Source organism: Dromaius novaehollandiae, chromosome 12 (genome assembly GCF_036370855.1).
Source record: "Dromaius novaehollandiae isolate bDroNov1 chromosome 12, bDroNov1.hap1, whole genome shotgun sequence".
NCBI lineage: Eukaryota > Metazoa > Chordata > Aves > Casuariiformes > Dromaiidae > Dromaius > Dromaius novaehollandiae.
In genome coordinates, this window is record NC_088109.1 from 11,937,138 (window position 1) to 11,957,801 (window position 20,664).

Here is a 20,664-nt window from a genome sequence, read left to right on the forward strand (position 1 = left end):
GGAGCCCCGGCAGCGGCGGCTCCTGCCCGCCTCCCTCCTCCTCGCCCCGAGCGGCTGCGGTGGCGCAGAGCCTCGCCTGGGAGGTACCTCCGTGCCTCCCCCCACCCAGGGGGGCAGCGACGGCGCGAGGAGAAGGAGGAAGCCGCCGCCCGGAGCCCCGTCGCTAACGTCCAGGGCAGCGCCGGTAACGCACCGCGCGGGGTCCCGCGGGGGGGGGGGCCTCTCTCCCGAGGCACAATGCAACCTTTGTGGGCAGCCTCGCCACGGCCGCCGCCGCTCCCCCCTGCGTGCCAGGCGCCGCAAGCCCCGCCGCCGCCTGCGGGCGCCCAGGCTGAGCCGACCCCATGCAGCTCTGACAGGCTGCCGCACCCCCTGCCCGGCCCCCAGCAGGGCCCTGCGCCCCGGCTCAGGGCCCCGGCTCAGGGGACATCACCTTACCTTGCCCCTGCTACTGCGGCTCCTCGGCGCGCGGCTCGCAGAGCTGCCGCACAGGCAAGGACCGGCCGGCGGCGGCAGCCCGGGCTGCGGCGCCTCAGCGCAGAGGCTGCAGCCGCCGGCGGGGGGCGCCGCTCGCGGCGGGAGCGGGCGGGGCGGGGCGGGCGCCTGTCAGCGGGGGCGGAGGGAGGGGGTGCGTGTGCGTGCGCGGCCCGCGAGCCCCGCCCCGTTCGGCCCGCGAGCCCCGCCCCTCCCGCAAGCCCCGCCCCCTCCGCTTTGCCCCCTCCCCCCGCCGCCGTCTGCGGTGCCCCGAGCGGCCTCGGTGCGGGCAGCTCGCTTCCACCCCGGGAGCGGGGTTCAGGCAGTGAAGGGGAAAGGTCGGCCGGAAAAGGAGAGAGAGGGGGGAAAAAAAAAAGGGGGAAGGCAGGCAAGAAGGAAGGCAAATTGCGCTAGTGGCGCGGTGAGAATCACTGAAAAGTGACTTCCAAGCTAGCGCGACACGAGCGGCGCGTGGCCGGGGTCAGATCCCGCTCGCTGTGCTGAGCCGCGGCTTGGGGCAAGTGTCGTGCAGGCGATAGCAGGCATGTCTGTTTTGGAGGAGAGAAGAAATGCCAGAAAAAATACACAAAAATCTCTTCTGATCCTCTAAATAGTCCTGCGAATGCGGGAATGTGTTAAAGACGGAAGCAAGTAGATCACGAGCTCTTCCGATCAGGGACCATCGTTCTGGCGTGCGTTTGTACTGCGCCTGGTAACGACAAGCTCTTATTTTACTTATTTCAGCGCTTAGTTCAGTACAGATAATAAATACTGACAATTACAACACTGAAGCAATGCAAATTCGAATGAAATGTAGGATGTAGGTCTTTTTCTGTGATACTATTCCCTAAATACAGTAACTAATGGAAAAAGAATGGTAATTCAGCATGATGGCATTGTTTAAACACCAAAAAATCTTGAAATAGTAATCCTATGGTATGAAAGATCATTTATAGCTATCAGAAAATAACTGCTAGAAAATGTCAAAAAGTAGCTCACCACATATTGTAGCCCAGAGACACCAGAAATATGTTGAAATAGAATAATCGGCTGAGGCCTCTCTTTTCTATTTCAAACCTGACGTTTTGCAGTGAGATTTAATGTCTCGGTTGTTTCAAATTGCCGAGGCTGGACATGTGGTATGGACATAGGCATATGGACATCAGGCCTATTTTATTTTTAAATAAATAAATTCCATTAAGTTTCTTCAGCTTGGGAACTCCCAAACTTTAGACAGTATGAAAACACTGTGGAATCACAGGCAAAAATTCAAACAGACGTGTTTAAAGAAGACAGTCCTTATAGTGCTCTGAAATATTCTCTTTAGACTAGGGAAGATTGAACTGGAAAATAGCTAACGAGGTGCCATAGTGTTTCTACGAAAAGGTTACTCTGAGAAACATTTTGATACTTCTTCATAACATACCCTGTTCTGTTACTCAGTTTTCTGAAGTACAGACTGGAGAAATGTGTTATGCCTGAAAAAATGGCAGAACTTAATTTCTCCTTTGCTTCTAGTAGGGGAAAATTTGCTATAGTCGCTATGAGATACAGTACTCCTAGCTCATGTGTTGGCTTAGCTTTGTAAGAGCACTGTCTTACAGCTGAGGCTGTACCTATTTTGTGTTCTTTTCTAAGCTATCAGCAGCCAGTGAAAAGTGACAATTTCTTCTGCAATTTGTTCTTCTTCTGCTCCCAAAACAGCGATTCACATAAACTAGACAGGTGTATGGGGACCTTACACTTTCCTAGACCTATGGCAAAGTCAGCTACGCAGGGCATTATTTTTAATCAACACTAGGTTATGGGCAAAATCTGGGTTCCCAGCAGTATCAATATAAATAGCAGTGGAGAAATCTTTCAGGCTTCCTAGGTCTGATTATCTGTGAGGGATTCCTGACATACCGAGCCTTCATCAGAGCTGTTGCAAACAAAACCAGAAAACAAACACCCCGGCTCCTGCTCTGCCAGTGCCACTGAAGTGGTGCCTGTTACAAATGGGGAGCTGTAATGAGCAGCTGGCCCCTATCCATGTTTTATTCAGGACCTATCATGCCTTCAAAGAAAAGTGACAGGTTTTAGTTGTGCTTTAGAGCTTAATTTGGTATTAATTATCAACAAATGTGAAGATACATCCTGTTTAGAGCCCTGTAACTTTTACTCCATTTTCTGTGCCCTCAAAGTTCCCACTTACGTACACATTGAATGAAAGATTTGTCGATATAAATTCTGTAATTACACAATGTAGTGGAAGCTACTCAACCAGATCAACTAAAAATGTTGTCCAGAGAGATTTAACACTTTAATATCTAATTTGTAATTTCTAATTTTGAAGATGATGAACCCTGTAATACAACTTGCCATTGACTCACATACTTTCATGAAGTTTATCATGATTGTTCGTTATCAGGTGTAAGAATATGGAGATAAAATCAAGCAAAAATAACTGATTGCATAGCATTCATAAATCTTGATGAGTATGAAATTTTTCTTCACCATGCAGAATATAGAATGCAAAAGTATTCAATGTATTATTTCTTCAGTCCAAAACAGTATCCTAAAATACAGCAATATTTGAGAGTTATATGTAAATATGTAATGATTGTTTTAACAAGTCAATTGAAAGGCAAGGGCAGAAATTTCCAAATAAATACACTTGCATTTCTCAGATATGACGACAATCTAAGTACAGAGGTTAAAGTTTGGAAATTCAAGTCCTGCTCTGCTCTCCTTTCTGATTCACTGTAGCTTTTATTCTCACTCCACCCTCAACAGCTGTGCATTGTCCAGCTGCTAGCCTGCAAAGAGATGGTGGTTTCCTTCCTAACACCTAAGTCACAACTTGGCGTGTTTGCAAAAGCTACAATAAAGGGCAGCCAGTTTCCCTTTTGTGGATGACTAACAGCTTTTATGGGAACATCCCCTAAATCAGGCATTGCTAAAGACAAGTAGGCCTAATTCTTCTCCCACCTTAATTATTTTGAAATGGGTATGATGTAATGACAGCAATGAAATCACTCCTAATTTTCATCAAAATGAGTCAGGTCTTGCAAACCAGGTTCATGTCAAGCAATATACTTCTAGAGGAGTAGTACCAGCTATGGGGCTGAAACAGACCCTACAGAGTCTGGAATAGGTCAAGAATGTGCCCTAAGTTATCTCAGCCTTCAGAGGCCTCCAGGGTATCCTAGAGGAACTAACGTTGCCTAGGTCTGCCCCAAATCCACCTCTTCCTTCTCTTGCAGTTCTTGCCTGCCCCTGCTGTGCAGCCCGCTGTTTTCTATTGCGCTCCATCATGCCATGACTTGCTGCAGGGGTGTCGCAGAGCTTGTTCGAGGCATAAAACACTGCCCTCTGTATTGATCTATCATGCAGATTATTGCAAAATGGCAAAAGTTGCAGTAACGATGTCTCTAACAGAATGCACTGACTGGCTACAAACTGCTGAAGGAAGCACAATTATAGCTTGAGACTTGTGTTCTCTCTACAGCTGACACCAGCCTCATCTCTGTTTTTGAGCGCATTTCCTAACTATATCTCATTTTGTAAAATTTTGTAAAATGAGGATAATAATACTTGCTTACAGCATTTACATGCCCAGTTATGCACTTGTGAGGAAAAACATCTGACCTGTGACATACCAAACAACTCCGCTGAAGTGTGACCCACTCACATTGTTAGTATCTGATTTCATAATCAGACCCATGGAAATTGTTTGAGAAATAAAACATTCCTTAAAAGAAGTGTGGCTGCAGGCACTCATGAAAAGCAAGGAAATGTTACTTTAAAAGAATTTTGTATTATGATTATTGTTCAGCAACTTGCACTGTAGATCACTTTCACCAGGCAGTAGCTAGGGGCAGTGAAAATATTCTTGGCGCTCTGTAGTTTACTAAAGGCAATACTTACTTCGATGCAAAATCTTGCTGGGAACTTTTTTCTTTGAAACAAAGTTTAGTTTGGTATCTCTATAACAAATTAATATAACAAACATGTTCAATATGCATTTAATTTTCCATTTGCTGTGTTAGGTATCCAGTCTTTTGACAAATTTAATGCTCTGTAGCTGTGGATTAGAAATGGATTTTCTCAGCAGTGGAAGGGTTGACTTCTGTTTTTAGTTTTTTTCTACATTTTTAGGGTACTCTCTGAGACAAAAAAGAGCTTTTGTTTTCCAGTTGTTGGCAACAGTCAATATTCTGATAAAAGGTGGAGTGTAGCCTCCAAAGTTGCTTTCCTCTGATGGAGAAAACACTGTATCAGTCTCCCATGCCCTTAGCGTAATCTTGTGTTCCACTTTTATTGTTCTGGTTTTCATGAGTCTGGGGAATGTTACATTCCCTAGAAAATTATAGTATGGTATCAGTACTGAAATGTTTTTGGTTGAGTCCAATTCCATCAGAAAATTGGTTAGCTATTACAGAAATTAAGAGCAAGTTACGTGACCAATTCAACGTTGATTTACAGTAACAGGGTTAATACAAAACCTGCAGAGGGAATGTACATGTGTTACAGCATTTAGAATTATGCATAGGTGTATACGTCCCCTATGAAGGAAAACTACCAATTTTATAGGCTATTATGCAATAAATGTACCTATTTTGTATAATCAACAAGACTGTCTCTCTCCAAATCTTTTTTGCACACCAGCAGTCACTAAATAGTTAGAACTGCAGTGAAATCAGCAGCCCCACAGGATACCTTCCATACACTCAAGCCAGTTCAACCTTCCACCTATTGTCAAGGCCTGCGAACATAGCAGCAGAGTCTGCACAAAAAGGTGGTTTGAGTGCTACTGTAAATCAGTCTTGAATGTTACAGCTCCATATGCATTAAAAATGAAGTCTTATTAATTGATCAAGAAAATGAACAATTCTCCATATATTAATTTCTTCTTGTACCAATGTTTATAATGAGATATAAACCAGAGGGTTTTTTTAATTTCTCATTAGCTTTCCTATTTTCACAGTAACATTTTAAAATTCCCAGCCTTCCCAAAGTATCTGCATTGGAATAAAATACCCAAATCAAGAACTGAGCTTTTTTCACTGAGGTAGGTATGGACAAGCACTGCAGTTTCTGGTCATCTAAATAACATCTGAAACTGAGGAAAGAACATTACCTTTCCACCTGCTTCTTTTGAACAGGACAATATGACCTAATTTCTGCTTTTTCCATTGACTGTTACAAATATGAAATCACTATCAATGGTGCAACTGCCCATAAAAAGGCACACTATAGGTAAATCACACTTTATTAAGTCAACTCTAACAGAACAGATAACTTAATTGTATCTCATTATAAAAGATACAAACTGACCATTGTTGTTTTTTTTTTAATGAGTCTGAGAAACAGAACTATAGAGTGATATCAAGTAAAATAAAATAGTTTATAGCAGATTGAGGAAATATTCCTTCAGCTGATCACAGCACAGCCTTTAACTTCTGACCTTTTAGAAATAATTCAGGTCTGACCATTTATAGTTTGAATGCACACATTTTGTGCAGCGCATGTTTTATGATTATAACTCAAATAAAGATTTTGTGTGTGTGTGTGTGTGTGTGTGTGTGTGTGTGTGTGTGTGAGGGAGAGAGAGATTTCAGTATCAAGTCACCATAATATTTAAATGCAAGATAAAAAGAAAAATGAGAGGTTACTTCCTGAAGTTTTTCAAAATGTATTATCCATAGGCACATCCTCACAATGATGCATATCTTTCCGTATCCTCAAGGTGGAAGAATTTTGGCCAACTGTTCCCATACGTTAGGAAGGCATCGTGAGAGTTCTTATGTTTTATTCTGAAGGTATAAAAATTAGAGCAACATCTTCTTTCTGTGTTTTTCAACGACAAAGTCCCCAGTGTCCAGGGCTCCAAGGCAGAAAACACAGAGATTAGGATTGCAGAATATACATTTAGATAATATACCTTGAAGAAGTCCAGTTCGAACACAGATAAATAACTTTAAATTATCCTTTGAATTACTACTTACGTGCAAATGCACTAGGCTGACCTAACAGAAGATCCTTAAGAAGCAGTGTCTTATTCCATGAAAATGGATCCTGAATTTCTTTTTAAAAATCCAAGTATGCTATCAGTTTTAGAGCATTTCTTGACTTCTTCCTTAATTCCTCCAAGTAATGACATATCACACCAATTGTGCAACTTGGTTAAAATATTAGGCTGGCATACATAGGTAAGTTCAAATACCTGTGATATAAGTATTAAAATAATTCTTTTCAAAAAGTGTATTTGTAAAATGTGTATGTGTATTTATAAAATATGTGTAAAAAGATGTGTGTACTTCTAATTGAAACAGTTTCTATTGGAATAATTTCTAACTGGATTAGCATTCTTTCACTTCTACTTCTCATTTTAAGTATCTGTAAACTGCAGCAGTTCCTCATTTCTCCTGTAATAAGCAGATGAGCTACTGACATAGCCCGTATGTGAAAAGTAGAACCAGTTCTAAAATGTCTGTATGCGTATAAATCTAAAGATGATTTCCTTGCTGTAAAACAACCAAGTAGCCTCACTTTTTAAGAAGTTTAATACCCATTTCAGCTTTAACCAACTCTACATTAGCTTTTCTATGCTGCTGTGGATAGAGATGAACTGAAATTGCTGAAATGGTCCACTTAGCCTGTCTAAAAACACAGTTGGCGACCCTTCAGAATGTCTCCGATTTACCTGGTGATAGACAGGAGCAGAACTAGGAACGGTGGGACAGAGGCTCAGAGAAAACAGCAGATACAAAGATTTAAAACACCATCCCTGTATGTTCAAAATACAAACTGATTCAGCATAGCTAATGTATTTGCAAACTATCTCGTTGTTAAGTAAGCAGTTCAAATCTTAAATAGTAACAATGATTTTTACAGACTTCACAGGTTTTTTCTATTGTCGTCTAAGTTTGATGGTGCCAGACTACGAGTCCATTATAAAAAACTTCATTTACTTTAGTAACATTAGGAGTATGACCAGTTTCAAGGCTTATCCCTGGAAATACAGTCTGCAGGATTCATTGGCTGGAACAGTGCTTTGAAATCAATTTGGATGGGAAAAAAAGGGGCATAGAAACCTTAGATAACTATCACTTCTTCTTCTTTGACAAAGTCATTCAATCCAGGTTATTATAGTTTCGTTGCTAGCATGGGTAGGTTTCACTTGACATGCAGAACTATGTGCTGCTAGGAGATGTTCAAGGAGGACAGGGGGAAAATAATCATATAAAGTCATATTAGGGTAGTCTTATTTTCAAAAAACAACCAGTACAGAACTTTTAGACAATTACAGTTTCTTTCAGTTGCTTGATTATATTAATCCATCAATATATCAATTTCACTTCTAGATGTTAAGTATGAACAGCAGTTAGAGTCTGGTTATTTGTGTGGTCTGCATAATTGCGCTGTTTTGGATAAAATAAGAATGCAAATGAACTCTCAAGCTTAGTCTTCTAATACTACTAAGAAAAGCTCAGTGAAAGAAACTGAACAAAAATGTTTTATTCTGATATTTAACTTCTAAATTATAGTATAAAAAATTTACTTCTGCAAATATCAGCTGCATTCTATTTTCAACAGTACAGGTACAAATTATGGTAACAGCTATATCTATCATTCAAAATTTTGAATATACAGCTATGTCTTGCACCTTTAGCTTTCCGATGTTTTTTCCACCCTCCCAGAAAATATGTTTTGAAACATCCAAACAATCACATGTCCACACACTTAAGTCTAGTAGTAAGTAAAGGGATTCTTTTATTGTTTACATTCTGTTTAGAGTTTACTAACACTTGAAAATAGTAGTAAGCTAACCTCTAAAATGTGTATTAAAATATTTCTTTAAAAAAATATTTTTACAAGGACTTCTGCTGGTATGCTTGTGGGCGAGAAAAAACAGAATTCTTGCATATTCAGTACTATGCCCTTCCCTACTCTCAATACACATAATATCTTTCTAATTTTATAAAGCATTGTGGCTTTATAAAAAAAATACTAAATCAGATAAGTATTTTTCTCAGTTCTGTGTATTTTTAAGAAGTGTGGGCTTACCCTATCCTAAATTTTCAATTAATTATATGCTTTTTCTTCCAAAGATGTATAACATACTGTTTCCACCTTATACTAAGAAGGAATTCTTCATTTTCTTTTTTCCTCTACAATGTATTTGGTTGGCATCTGCATAGACCTTTCATAATTACACAACAATCTGCAGGATTGTACAGCAAATTAAAAAAAAAAAAAATCATTAGTAGCAAGTGTTTCTTTGCCCATCTTTGAAACTGAGCTTCCTTAGAGCTCAAAAGGAAATACTAATCCCATTAAATAATATAAATTTTACTACTGATTTTAACAGAACCAGGAACTCTTCCTAATCTTTAGCCGAGCATAAAATAAGAGTATGTGAACTGGGACTTTCCACTGAGGAAAGCAGCATTACCTTCACCATCTAATTGCTAAGAAACTGCCTCAACCTACCTCCTTGTCCTTACGTGTTGCAGCTTTGGCATTTCTGAGGACAGCAGCTCCTTAGCATTGTGTAAACTTTCTGCATGTTTCATCGATCCAAACTCTTTCTCTAGTAAAACTGCAAAAATTGCACTGAATCACGATCCTACACAGCTGGATTTAGTAGAGGAGCGTTTACCTCTAAATTATTCTGCCTTGTTTGACCCAGGTATTTTTCAACTTTAAAGAACAAGAAAACGTGAAGAATTTTGCTTTCAGTACAGCTCAAGGCACAGTATAAAGAAAGCACATTACTGAAAGTGCAGATAATTCACTGTGTAGTAAGAATTACCTTAACTTACTTAGATATTGTTAGTTTATAGTTTTCCAGTTGCTGTTCTTTAAAATTCAGGAAACAGGGACAATAAAGAACATCACGCTAACAAACATGGCCTTCCAAATCCGACACGTGCACCTACCTCCTCATAGTACAACTCTGTATTACAATTGCAAAGCATGCTGGAGTTCTGCCACCAATGGCTACTGTCAAATAATCATTACATTTTATGCATGAAAGTTGTACAGACCTTTCTTAATGCATCCGTGACAACAGCAATTTCAAGAGAGTCTTTTGTTTGGACATTCACATGATTAAATATAAACTGACAAAAAAAACAACAGAGGTTTTAAAGTGACTCAATGAGGAACAAGTCAGAACCCAAAAATAACAATTCACATAAATGCACACAGAATTGAGGGGTGGCCTGCTTTTTGTTTTGTTTTTTTTTCCTCCCCCCCCCAAAAAAAGATTTGCCAGCACTGGAGAGCTAAAATTACCACAGGAAGAAAATCATCCCTGGTTTAATAGTTCTAGCTCATGCTATTAAAACGGATACTACAATGTAGCAGTTAGTAATATGTTAATTCTAGTCTACCAAAATGGAGAGAATATTTGAGGTGCTTGAGTTTTGATACACTTCTGAAGTAACTGCCTGTTAGGGGAACCCGAGGACAGATGAAACAAGGGACAGAATCTGACTCCATGAACAAATTTAGCAAAGGCACACTGATAAGGTGTCTTTTACTATTTGCTATTACCATGTCTGTTAAAATAGTGCCTAGAATTGCAGTTACACAGATGAGTTTTACTGATGAAGTTACTCTTTGGAAACAGCGGTGATACTTTGGATGAGGATATACCTACATTGTCACTGCAGAAGAAAGCACTTGCATGCTCCCTGTCTTTAGATAAACAAGACCAATTGTATTTTTAGCATGTTCTCTTAATATAACACTAGTAACAGTATACTATCTTAATCACTAAGTAACAGCAAGCACTGGAACTTGAAAATAACTCCTAGGCTTCTGTTTAGTGGTTGATCAACATGAACTAAAGTACTTATGTAGGTTAACTGCTTGTCTTAACGTGTTTTATCCCAGATGAATTTGTAGCAGCATGTCCTTGAAGGATAATAGAAATTCTCCACACAGTACACGCCTCTTAAGGCTGAACAAAGACAGAATGATGTCCTGAACAAACACGAAATTTGGTGTTCCTTCCCCCATCTCTTTGAAGTATTCTTCATATCAACCCTTCCAGGAAGAAAATAGGAAACTTGGTTTCCATGGTGTCACTCAGCCAGCATATATATGGTTTTTTTTCTAATGCAAAAATTATATTTTCAGACTCAACATGTTATTATTTGTGAGTCATCATAGCCAGATTATGGAGAAAAGAAAGGAGAATCATACTGAAGAGGGCAAAATGCTCTTATCTGAAATTAAAGTCTGAGACACATTAACATTTAGGAAAGAGAGAGGAGAGTGTGAGGAAAGGAGCTCAAATATTTCTAAAAGAACTGGAATTCTCCTGATGGAGAATCATGTGATCTCACCTTTGGCATTTTATGTTGATTCTGAAAAAAACCTTGCTGCTCATTCACTAAAATAATCCTGCCATCAAGTCTATCAGCACTTAAAAACCAGAGTCTGAACAAGAAAATTTACTAAGACTTAATGGTCCAAGCAATTTTTTGTCCAATTGCAAATTTTTTTCTAGAAAAAAAGTGATTTTTTGATTGTAGCATCTGTAAACAGTGTAATATGATCACGAAATTTAAGTTAGAAATGGGAATGATTTTGAAGTATATTTTCAGCTATTTTTCCATGCTGCATTTTTCAAGTCATGAAAGACATAATAAAGACTAACAGATTCAAGTTTACTGGCCATAAAAATCCCTTAATAATAGCAGATCTTCTTCAGGGAATATTTGTTCCTTCAAGTAGGTTTAGTGCTGGGATAGTGTGGTAGTTTAAGCACAAACAGAGGCTGTTGATAAAGTGGCAATGCATAACAATGTTGTAACGTATTACAAAGGTGCGATTGCCTGCAGTTCGTCAGCATGGATATGGCAATGAAGTTCTGCTTTATATATTCCAGGCACTAAGAATTTTGTGGCAGTGATTACAGGAGGTTCTTCTTCCCCTATAAAAGAAAAAAAAGAAACCAGGTTCATTACTTTGAAAATTAATTTTTTTATTTGTTCAACATTCTAGAAACAATGCAAAAGAAAACTTGTGAAAACCCTCTGTGCCACAATGCCTTACTCCTAAGGCTGAACTACCATACTCAGTAACTCCTTATCTAAAGAATTAATACAAGTTTTCTCCTCAAACAGGACAACTTGCAGAAAACCCTATTAATATGAACCTATTAAAGGTCTGAGTGTTGGGAATTCCTCAATGTTATACTGGTTTGAACTTGAGTGGATTGTGCCTAATTTGATTATCTCTTTGAAAATCTTCTCTTTGTGAATCAGCAGCCTGTATCTGAACTGCACTGAAAGATAAAGTGTTACAAATTTTATGATTTATTAGTTTAATTCAAAATATGACAGCAAACTGCCCTATAAAGAGAAAAGGAAAGACCTACCCTGAAATGCGTATACTCACTGCTAAACAACAGAGCTATTCATGTCTGTTCTGACCAAGTAATAGATGAAAAATGGGTAGCCAGAACATAAACGGTATTTTACACTGTGAATTCAACGTAATAATTTGGACATATCCAATTCTTAGAACAGGAATACAAGCTACCAAATTTTATTTATTCATTTGTTTTTAGGGATATAAATGTTAGGGGTATCGCTATTTCATATAGTTGGGACAGTAAAAAGATGGAATGGGTTGCAACTTATTTAACGGGCAGATGATGCACAGTTCTAGATACTGTCTCTTCTGTACCCAGTACCTAATTAGGACTGTGGTTTGGGTGAGCATAGGTTCAAACAAGACTCAGTCCAAAAAGATCAGGGTGGTGCTTTTGGACTGGGATGGTAACTGGGAAAATGGCAGCAGTTACTTTTGGTTTCTCTGACTGTTGGAACATCAATGTTAAGGTTCACCTCTACCAGTTAGTGTTATATTTTTTAATTTCTATAGCTGAAATACGTTAACAAGTAGCTACGTGATTTGAGAATGAATTACTTGAGAAACTGCCTCTTTCTTCCAGGGAGCCCTTGGCAGCTGGGACAGTCAGCTGCAAGTTCTGCAACTGAATGAGGAGAGAAACACTAGTAAAGCATTCTTACAGAGAGGCCACAAATCTAAAACTGACATCCTACTTTTGTCCAACACATACTTGAACCTTACAGATATAGTCTGTATGTTTTCCCACAACTACAAGAAAAGGGTGAATTAGAAGATGGGGGAGGAAATCAATACAGTATGAATTTTGAAACAATAACTGGGTATTTGTTGCTTATGGAATTAAATCACTAAAACTATACTTTTTCCACAGGGAGAAAAAATACCAAACAGATTTTAGTTATTTTCTCATAGAGACTAGATGCTATATCTATATATCTATCTATCTATTCCCTCCCTAAGATCATTCTGGCATCAAATATTACTTATTAATTACTTTAATAATCAAAAAAAGATCCATTTAGGAAAGAGAAAAGACTAGAAAGACAGCTTACTCTGTTAGCATTCATTCAAGAAAGCATAACAACATATCACCAAAGTGCAATATTCACCTGTTGTAGCTGCTTAGGGAAGATTTCAGCAAACGGCATTTTGATAACTATAAATACAATTGCTGGGACATTCCTTCTTGCTCTAGTTGTGATGCCAGCTCCATGTATTGCAATGAGTAAGGTCAGATCAGCTGTTTATCTAAGGGAATACTTACCCCATCTAACTGCAGGCATCTAATCTGGGTATCTATTTTGGAGTGTGTCTTCAGAGCATTAAATTCCTCCACTGGACCCCTTTTCATTCCTCCCACCCCCATATCCAATGAGAAGCCTAATGTGATTCTGAACCTTGAGTTAACCACAGTACAGACTATGTCCTTAAAGGGTCTACTACGAGTTGAACCAAAATAGGATGTCAGTTTTAGACTTATGGCCTTTCAGGAAGAATGCTTCACCATATTACTCTCCCAATTCAATTACACAGCTGTCATCTGAGTATCCCAGCTGCCAAGAAGTCGCTGGAAGAAAGAGGCAGTCTCTTCGGTAATTGGGTCAATTAATGAAATGTGACTTATTAATAGAATTTTAAGAAATCTTATTTAGCCAAGGATCCCCTCCCCATAATCAGTTAAGGTAAAGAAGAATTTTTCTAAAGTTACTGAAAACTTCTCTTTTTTGACCATCTTTATATAATGCCTACCATCCTCTGCATCTTTTTATATGGCTCTTACATAGTATCTTAAATATTTTGAGACGGTAGAAATATGCCCACAACAATTAAATATGATTTTAAAAGAGACTGATGCACCTCACCTAAACCTGATGATGAAGAAACACTTTCTGTAATGGAAGATGTTTCAATTTGGTCTGTTAAGAGTCCTTCCATTAAAGGTAAAGATAATTCAGATGAAGGAACGGATGAATCATAGATTCCAGAATCTCGAGGCATATCTGTAAGATTGGAAGCTTTAACAACATGTAACAACGGCTGAAGAACAGAGTTGCCACCTTGAATGTCCTGAGTTTCTATATCTTCTCCAAGGTTTAAGTGCTGAATTATACAGTGAGAGTCTGAATTTACAGCTGAAATAATATTCCCATCTGTTTTCAGGTAAAAATCACCATCCGTCATCTGTTTACTGACTAAGTCATTTAAAACCAAGCCTGAGTCAAATTTTTCCATGACAGGCTCTGAGTAATGTAAAGGAGATGGAGGAAAAGGAATAAACTGTTTCTCAAACCAGTCTGGTTCCTGATCAATGAACTGATGCATATTGCAAATAGCAACATAAAGGGACCGTCCAGATTTGCTCCTGAAATAATTCCTTTTACTAATGTTCACAGGAAACAGCTCTGAATCCTGTAGGCTAAGATCTCTGGAGTGTAAATGTGAATAAAGCTGAGGAAGATCATCCATGAGTTTGTATTTTGTACTTAGATCCAGAATACCAGGGATATCTCCTTCACAGGAGTAATCAAAGTAGACTGCAATGAACTTGCAGAGGTCATTTGAACTCTGCTTTGCCTGACGAAGCTTCTCCGCAACAGTTGACACAGCAAACAGAAAGAGTTCTCCTTTCCCTGCATCTTTGGTTACCCCTCTGTGTTTCCAGTTCTTTTTTTCAACGAAGTATTTCATTCCCTTGGAACACACAATGATGATAAATTGGGACTCATTTATTTTTTTAATAAGCCACTCTTTCTGCCCTTCCTTACAAATTTTTAGATCTTCCCATAAATCTAGAGCCACCTGGAAAAGAAAAGAACATATTGGTTGACATTTATTATTAGATTATACGGTTAGATATAATCTCAGTGAGCCAGCTTCTACTTACAGGACAATTCAGAATTAATAATGAGTCTACTATAACTTGTCCCTGATGCAAATGTAAACTGTTTTAAAACAGAAATAAGTAATAGTTAATGTAGCACTGAAGTGGAAAAACTAGAATGGGTGTCAATAACTACTCATCAGAATAAGGAAGGCCTCACATTCAATCTAAATTTTGCCTGCGGGCTGAATATTTCACTGGGGTAAGGAAGTCCGTGACTACTAGGATAAAAACCTTCCGTATTGTTTTACAAGAATGTTAGCTATTATATGAACCTGTTTTGCTGCTTATTTATTATTTAAAGAGAAACCTACCTAATTACACCTGTGTTATTTATAAACTTATTGAATCAACGAATAATAGCGCAAAGCCAAATAACTGAATGTAAACTGTGTAGGTACTTTAAAAAATGCTATGCTTTTGGTATATGGCAATATTTCTTAGGGGAATAAAAAGAGCATAGAAAATGTGGGTGGACCAAGTAAATTACTATTTACCCGTCAGGTATTAAGCTATCTGATCAAATTAGATATCAAACTGCAATAAATAATGTACTGTGCCTGCCTCATACAATTTAACTATTGTATACTTTGGTCCTTAGCATGCTGAATGTAATGAAAATACGCATTATCATCATCTTCTGCACATTAATGAACTCTGGTGCCAAGAATTTTCTTGTCTAGATGCAAAGATGATTAGTGCATATAACAACAAGTCCTTTCAGGTAAGATCAAAAAAGTAGCTCATGTCTCATAAGAAGGCTCTAAAATTTTATCATAGTCATCATCATCAGTTGTTTTTTACTTTGTCAAATTTTTTAATATTCTACATGGTCTGAAATGCTTGTGCACACCAAGATACAGGACACAGTGCTTTATCTCGTGAAAGAAAGAACAAGTAGTAGAATAAACAAACAAAACAGAAGCAAAGAACTTTCAGAATGGACACAAAGCAAAACCAAAACCACTTCCAGAAGCTAGCATTCTTCTAGAGAACAAAATACTATTTTTTTCTCTGTTATCTATCTTATAACAGAGTGGAAAACTGTCGTGTCAGAAGACACAGAATAGCTTAATGCCTAGAACACAAGAATTCATCAAAGCTGTTATGGCAAAGTCACGTACAGGAAGAAAATAAATGTGCATGGGGAGGAAAAGGTCATTTTACAGCTGTTCATGAGTTGTGCTGATAAAGGTACAATGCAGGCAATTTTGCTTCTGTGACCAAGATATTTGCTTCTGTTCTTCAAAATACTGTCTGAACTCCTGTCCATGAGCAAGGAGTTTTAGTATGGTCAAGTTATTATTTTAAAGTGTCCATTAAATGCTATTGCTTTGTCTTTATAAGACAATAGTCCAATTCCATATGCCAAATATACCTTTTCTGTTATACACTGAGCTTCGCTTTTTATATTAAACCCTACTAGCTTTAATAATAATATGCATTATTTCCCTATGTAGATGTTATTAATCATTTATTTATACAATCATAAACATAAATGATGCCTCATACTATATGTCCCATGGCACATATGTATAGTGGTAACAGCTCACCTTAACACTATTCCAAAGAGGTCTGGTATGGTAGTGCTAAAACACACAACAAAAAGGGGGATTCCAGGAAATCACTTACAAAACACCTTATCTGAACCATTTTAAGCATATAAATAAATTCGTGAGTACCCTCAAATATGTGATGCATCAATTATTTTGTCTAATGTGTGTAGCCAGTAGGGGTCAGACTTGTTGTATAATTGAGAAAACATGTTGGATTGCTGCATAGAGAATCACAGTGGCAGAATTAAAATGCAACAAAAATAAGCTAATAATTCTCTTGCCTTTTTACAAGTGAAAAGTGAATGACCTCCTACATTTTGATTATATTTAAGAAGCAGTCAGATTCTGAGCCTAGTCTTTCAAATAGGAATTTTGATGTCTTTCCCATAGCTTTGAATCAAAAACAAGAAAAAAGATGCTGATTTTACAGAAGCAAAGGAACAGAGAGGGAAGTAAAATATTCAACAATGACAATACAGTGTGTCAACAATTAATCCTAATTACATAGATTTTCCTGTGAAAACAGGATTTTTGAGAGATTCAAGTGTTCATGTCTGGTATCACCACTTCAAAGTTACAGTATAAAAGGTATTTTAGGAATACTGAAATAGATTAGGTAGACTATAATATCTCTTTGTGACTGCAGACTATAAAGACACTAGACCTACTTAACAGAACAAGCAGTTAATACAAGACAAGCTAAATATGACCAGATGAGAGTCCTGGAATCAATGCAGTATACGTTTTCCACAATTCTGTCTTTTATGCAGGTTATGGTTTGTTCCTTTCCTTTCTCTAAGTGAAGAAAATTTATGTAGGCAATATGTAGGAGGATAATGAAAAATATTCGCTGTGGAAAGGTGAGACTGACATATTCCATTTTCAAACACATTATTATGAGTTTTTGGGGATACGGTTTTAATTAAGGCAACTCTACTTGTTTAGAGAAGAAATGTTGAGTTTACCTCACAGCCACAAAAGTCCTGAAGAAAATAAGCAAAGCACTGGATGACATTAATGTGTTTCTGGCAGTCTTTACTGGAATAGCAGATGAACACTTTTGGCCGGGGACGAAGTCTTTCCACATGAAGCACTGCAGCATATGCTGAAGATTCTGAACTCTCCTCATCTAGATGGGAATATATATTTTCTAAATTGGAAGAAAGAGTACACACCATAAAAGATTGGATTTTTAAACCTTTTTTGGCTCATTACTTAAACATACAGTAAAGATTTTATTCAAAAGGTATTCCTTTTTCTTTCCCACCCTGAAAAGTATAAGTTGCGCCACCCTCTATTTCCCAGCTTCTGAGCTGCAACGTATGTGGAACATACTTGGAAAGTGAGATGTGCAGTTATTACTGTACGACTCAGAACACTCTCAGGAATGGTTTGTTTTTATAAATAGAATGAGGTTGTTTCACCTCTATCCAGCTTTAACAGTCATCATCTTCCTGCTCAAAAACTATCGGCCTTAAAGATACATCGTTATCAAGTTTCCTGCATAACAAAGAGAGAGTCTCTTTTTTAAAGCAGTGACGCAAGCAAAGAAAGAATACTAACTTGCAGAAACACATACCTTCAGAATATTATGTAGTAATTCTCTGGTATATATGTAGGTTTTTCAACATTACTTTGAACTGAGATAGGATTAATTTAAATCAAAATAGCTATTTGTGTTTCTTGCTTTGTATGGATGCTTTTATGCCAGAACGTAAGTGCCTTATGCCAAAATAATTCAATCTAGTTCTACAGATGATTAAACTAGTTTGGAATAAAGCATGAGCATCTCAAAATACAAGCATCCATCTAGGGATTTATTTTAGAACGATTCATCATGAATAACTATTCTGGAACAATTCTCTCTGTAGACAAATCCTCAGTGGTTGTCTGTTTTTTTTTTTGGAACTGTGCTAGCTGTGAGCTAGGGGATAGTCACAGAAGACCAGAAGGTAAAAGGATTTAACCCAGATGGCATACAGCACTTGCAGTATACCTCATTTCCAAAATTCAGATGGAGAATACAGACATGTGAGGTTTGGGGAATGTAATCTCTTTTTCCATATTCATGAAACCGCACAATTCCCAAGATGCTACAAAAAAAATGCCAATTGATTTTTAACATCTCAATGTAACAAGTGTGGCTTGCCAGCTCCTGGACACAGAGGAAAGAGAAGTCTGCAGAGAGAGATGGAATCTAATTTAGAGAAACATCTGCAAGCAAGTCTTAGGAAGAATAAATTTAGGGAGAAGGCTTAGGATGAAGTTTAAAGGCAACTTCCAGGAAAGTGAGCAAGTCTGGAATAATAGATAGAGGTAACATTCCAGACAGTGTTGAGAACTATATTGGTATCACATATATGGTTTTACTTTCTTTCTGGTTTAAAATAAATATGAACTAAACATTTCTGCATGAAATAAGGGAATGTTGAAAATATATCAACTTAGAGATCTGTTTGTATTCTATGTGGTCATGCAGTACTTTCACAAAGTGATATTTTTCAAAAGAAACCCCAAACCAAAAATATTCCCCAACAACTCTTCTATTCTCTCTTTTTCTCTCCTTTGACTGTGTGGTGAAGCCTTGATTTGTGATATAATACTGTCTATGGCAAGAAATTACCATCAAGCACAGGATTAAGAATTTGCTACAAGCTTCAACACATGAAAAAGCTGTGAGAAGGGAAGAAAGGTGAAAAAAAAAAAAGCTCTTCAGACAAAGATATTTCTGAAGCAAACCTACTAGTTATTGGGTGCAAAAGTGCTCCTATAAATGAAACTCTATATTAAATAAACACTCTACCTTGCTGTTTCTTGCGGCACATCACTGTGAAAAGCGTTGCAAATGCTGAAATGACGACTAAAGGGACTGTAATGGCAATAGCTCTTATGGGTCCAGCCCATGGAGAATGTACTTTGAAAAATAAAGCAGAATTAACATTACGTAAATAAGCTATGTTATTATTATTTAATCATATCTTCACACTGGAAATGGAAAACTGCTGCAGCAAACTATTATCTGTTAACTCTCAAATATACAGTAGAAGCAAATATCATCATGCTCTGTTTCACTTTAAATAGGTTTGATGTTGTTTGCCCTCATCACTACATCATTGGAGTAACTAGCATAAGTAACAAATGCTGTATTCCAACTCATACTTCCCCCCATGAGAAGAACTTTATGTGAAGTATAGTTTTGATGAGATATCCAATAGTCATTTGGTCCTGTTGGATTTCTGTTCTAGGGTATCGGACTAGCCACTTAGAAAGCACTGTCTTTTGCACAGATTATCAATATGTATTAGAAATCAACCCATCTTGCCCATTGTCTTCATCTGTGGCTACATTTCTACACTTACCTTTTGAAATCCTTATTTAGGTTCTCGGTAACTGGCCTGATATAGAGAGATGCTGAGCATTCACCTGACAGGTTTTCCTGACTGCTTAATTTCATTTCCATGCTGACGTTCACAGTCAGGTTAGGCTTATGCTGCTCTCATAGTTTCATTACATTATTTCCACACAACTGCATGCATCACTTGCATGCAATTAAGATGCAGACTATGACATATCCATGTATACAATAAAAATGACTTTCCAACTGTATATCGATCTAAACTGCACTAAATATTGATGTATAAATATGTAGCCATGCATGCACGAGTACACATGAGTACTCTTTTTTCAATAAGTCAAAAGATTAGAGTAGAACTGCATTTAAAAGTATAGCTAAGCCTCAATAGTCTTGATTATGGCAAACAGGCATGTGTCAAATCAACATTTATTTCCAACAGAATTAAAATTGGATCTAAAAAAATAAATACTGTGTACTGTTAAAAAAAAAAAATCATACCTGGTTTTAGTGCATAATGCATTGTTTTCCTTGTTGTGTTAGTGTCGTCCACCAGCTTTGAAAAGTAAAAGTTGAATTTTACTTTGTTGAAATTTTATTAAAATATGTGAAAAACTTTTCTGCATATGTAAACAACTGTAACAGCATTCAGTTCCAAATGTGAAGACACTTTTTGTTCAAAAAGTTACAATTAAAGAGCACTCAAAACTAGTAACTAATGAAGGCATTTTTCCTTGTTGGTACATAATTTATTTTTAACTGCGTTATTATATTGTGATATTTAACTTTCAGCATTCACATATCATCAACATCAAAAGAAATAAAACAGCTTTCAGTTCCAATTCAGAATCAAAGTCCAAGAATAATCCAGGCCCACAATTTCATTTGAAGGCCCAAATGAAGGTGCTATATGCTTAGGGAAATAAAGCTATGGAAAGATAAAGAACAAACTAAACTGTTTATTTGCCCAATTTACTTCATTAGTGATGCCTAAAGTCCAATTTTATCAAATATTTTGGCTTGAA

The 20,664-nt window shown here is 37.6% G+C and overlaps 2 protein-coding genes and 1 long non-coding RNA gene across 8 annotated transcripts in view; 1 reads left to right on the forward strand and 2 right to left on the reverse strand.

Moving 5' to 3' along the window:
- The window catches only part of ARHGEF3 (Rho guanine nucleotide exchange factor 3), a 144,599-nt gene extending 144,035 nt beyond the window's left edge, over positions 1–564 (reverse strand). For 3 of the 4 annotated variants that reach the window (XR_010391259.1, XM_064518930.1, XM_064518929.1), the window contains exon 1: positions 439–558. The gene's annotated coding sequence lies outside the window, so the exon portion shown is untranslated. Of the gene's footprint in view, positions 1–438 lie in introns of all 4 variants that reach the window. The other variant, XM_026096238.2, reaches the window with a different exon arrangement.
- LOC135329690 (uncharacterized) lies at positions 18–20,350 on the forward strand. 2 transcript variants are annotated; one of them, XR_010391262.1, is made up of 3 exons: positions 19–184; positions 15,333–15,455; positions 17,058–20,350. It is a non-coding gene; the product is annotated as an uncharacterized LOC135329690 (long non-coding RNA). The 2 variants fall into 2 exon arrangements; XR_010391261.1 differs by having other exon boundaries at positions 18–184; positions 15,333–20,350.
- The window catches only part of IL17RD (interleukin 17 receptor D), a 52,809-nt gene continuing 40,102 nt past the window's right edge, over positions 7,958–20,664 (reverse strand). For both annotated transcript variants that reach the window (XM_026096235.2, XM_026096236.2), the window contains exons 9-13: positions 20,141–20,195; positions 19,091–19,201; positions 17,253–17,437; positions 13,713–14,649; positions 7,958–11,407 (exon numbers count right to left, since the gene is read on the reverse strand). In XM_026096235.2, the coding sequence (XP_025952020.1) occupies positions 11,292–11,407; positions 13,713–14,649; positions 17,253–17,437; positions 19,091–19,201; positions 20,141–20,195 (1,404 nt within the window). In that variant the 3' untranslated portion in view covers positions 7,958–11,291. The remainder of the gene's footprint in view (positions 11,408–13,712; positions 14,650–17,252; positions 17,438–19,090; positions 19,202–20,140; positions 20,196–20,664) is intronic.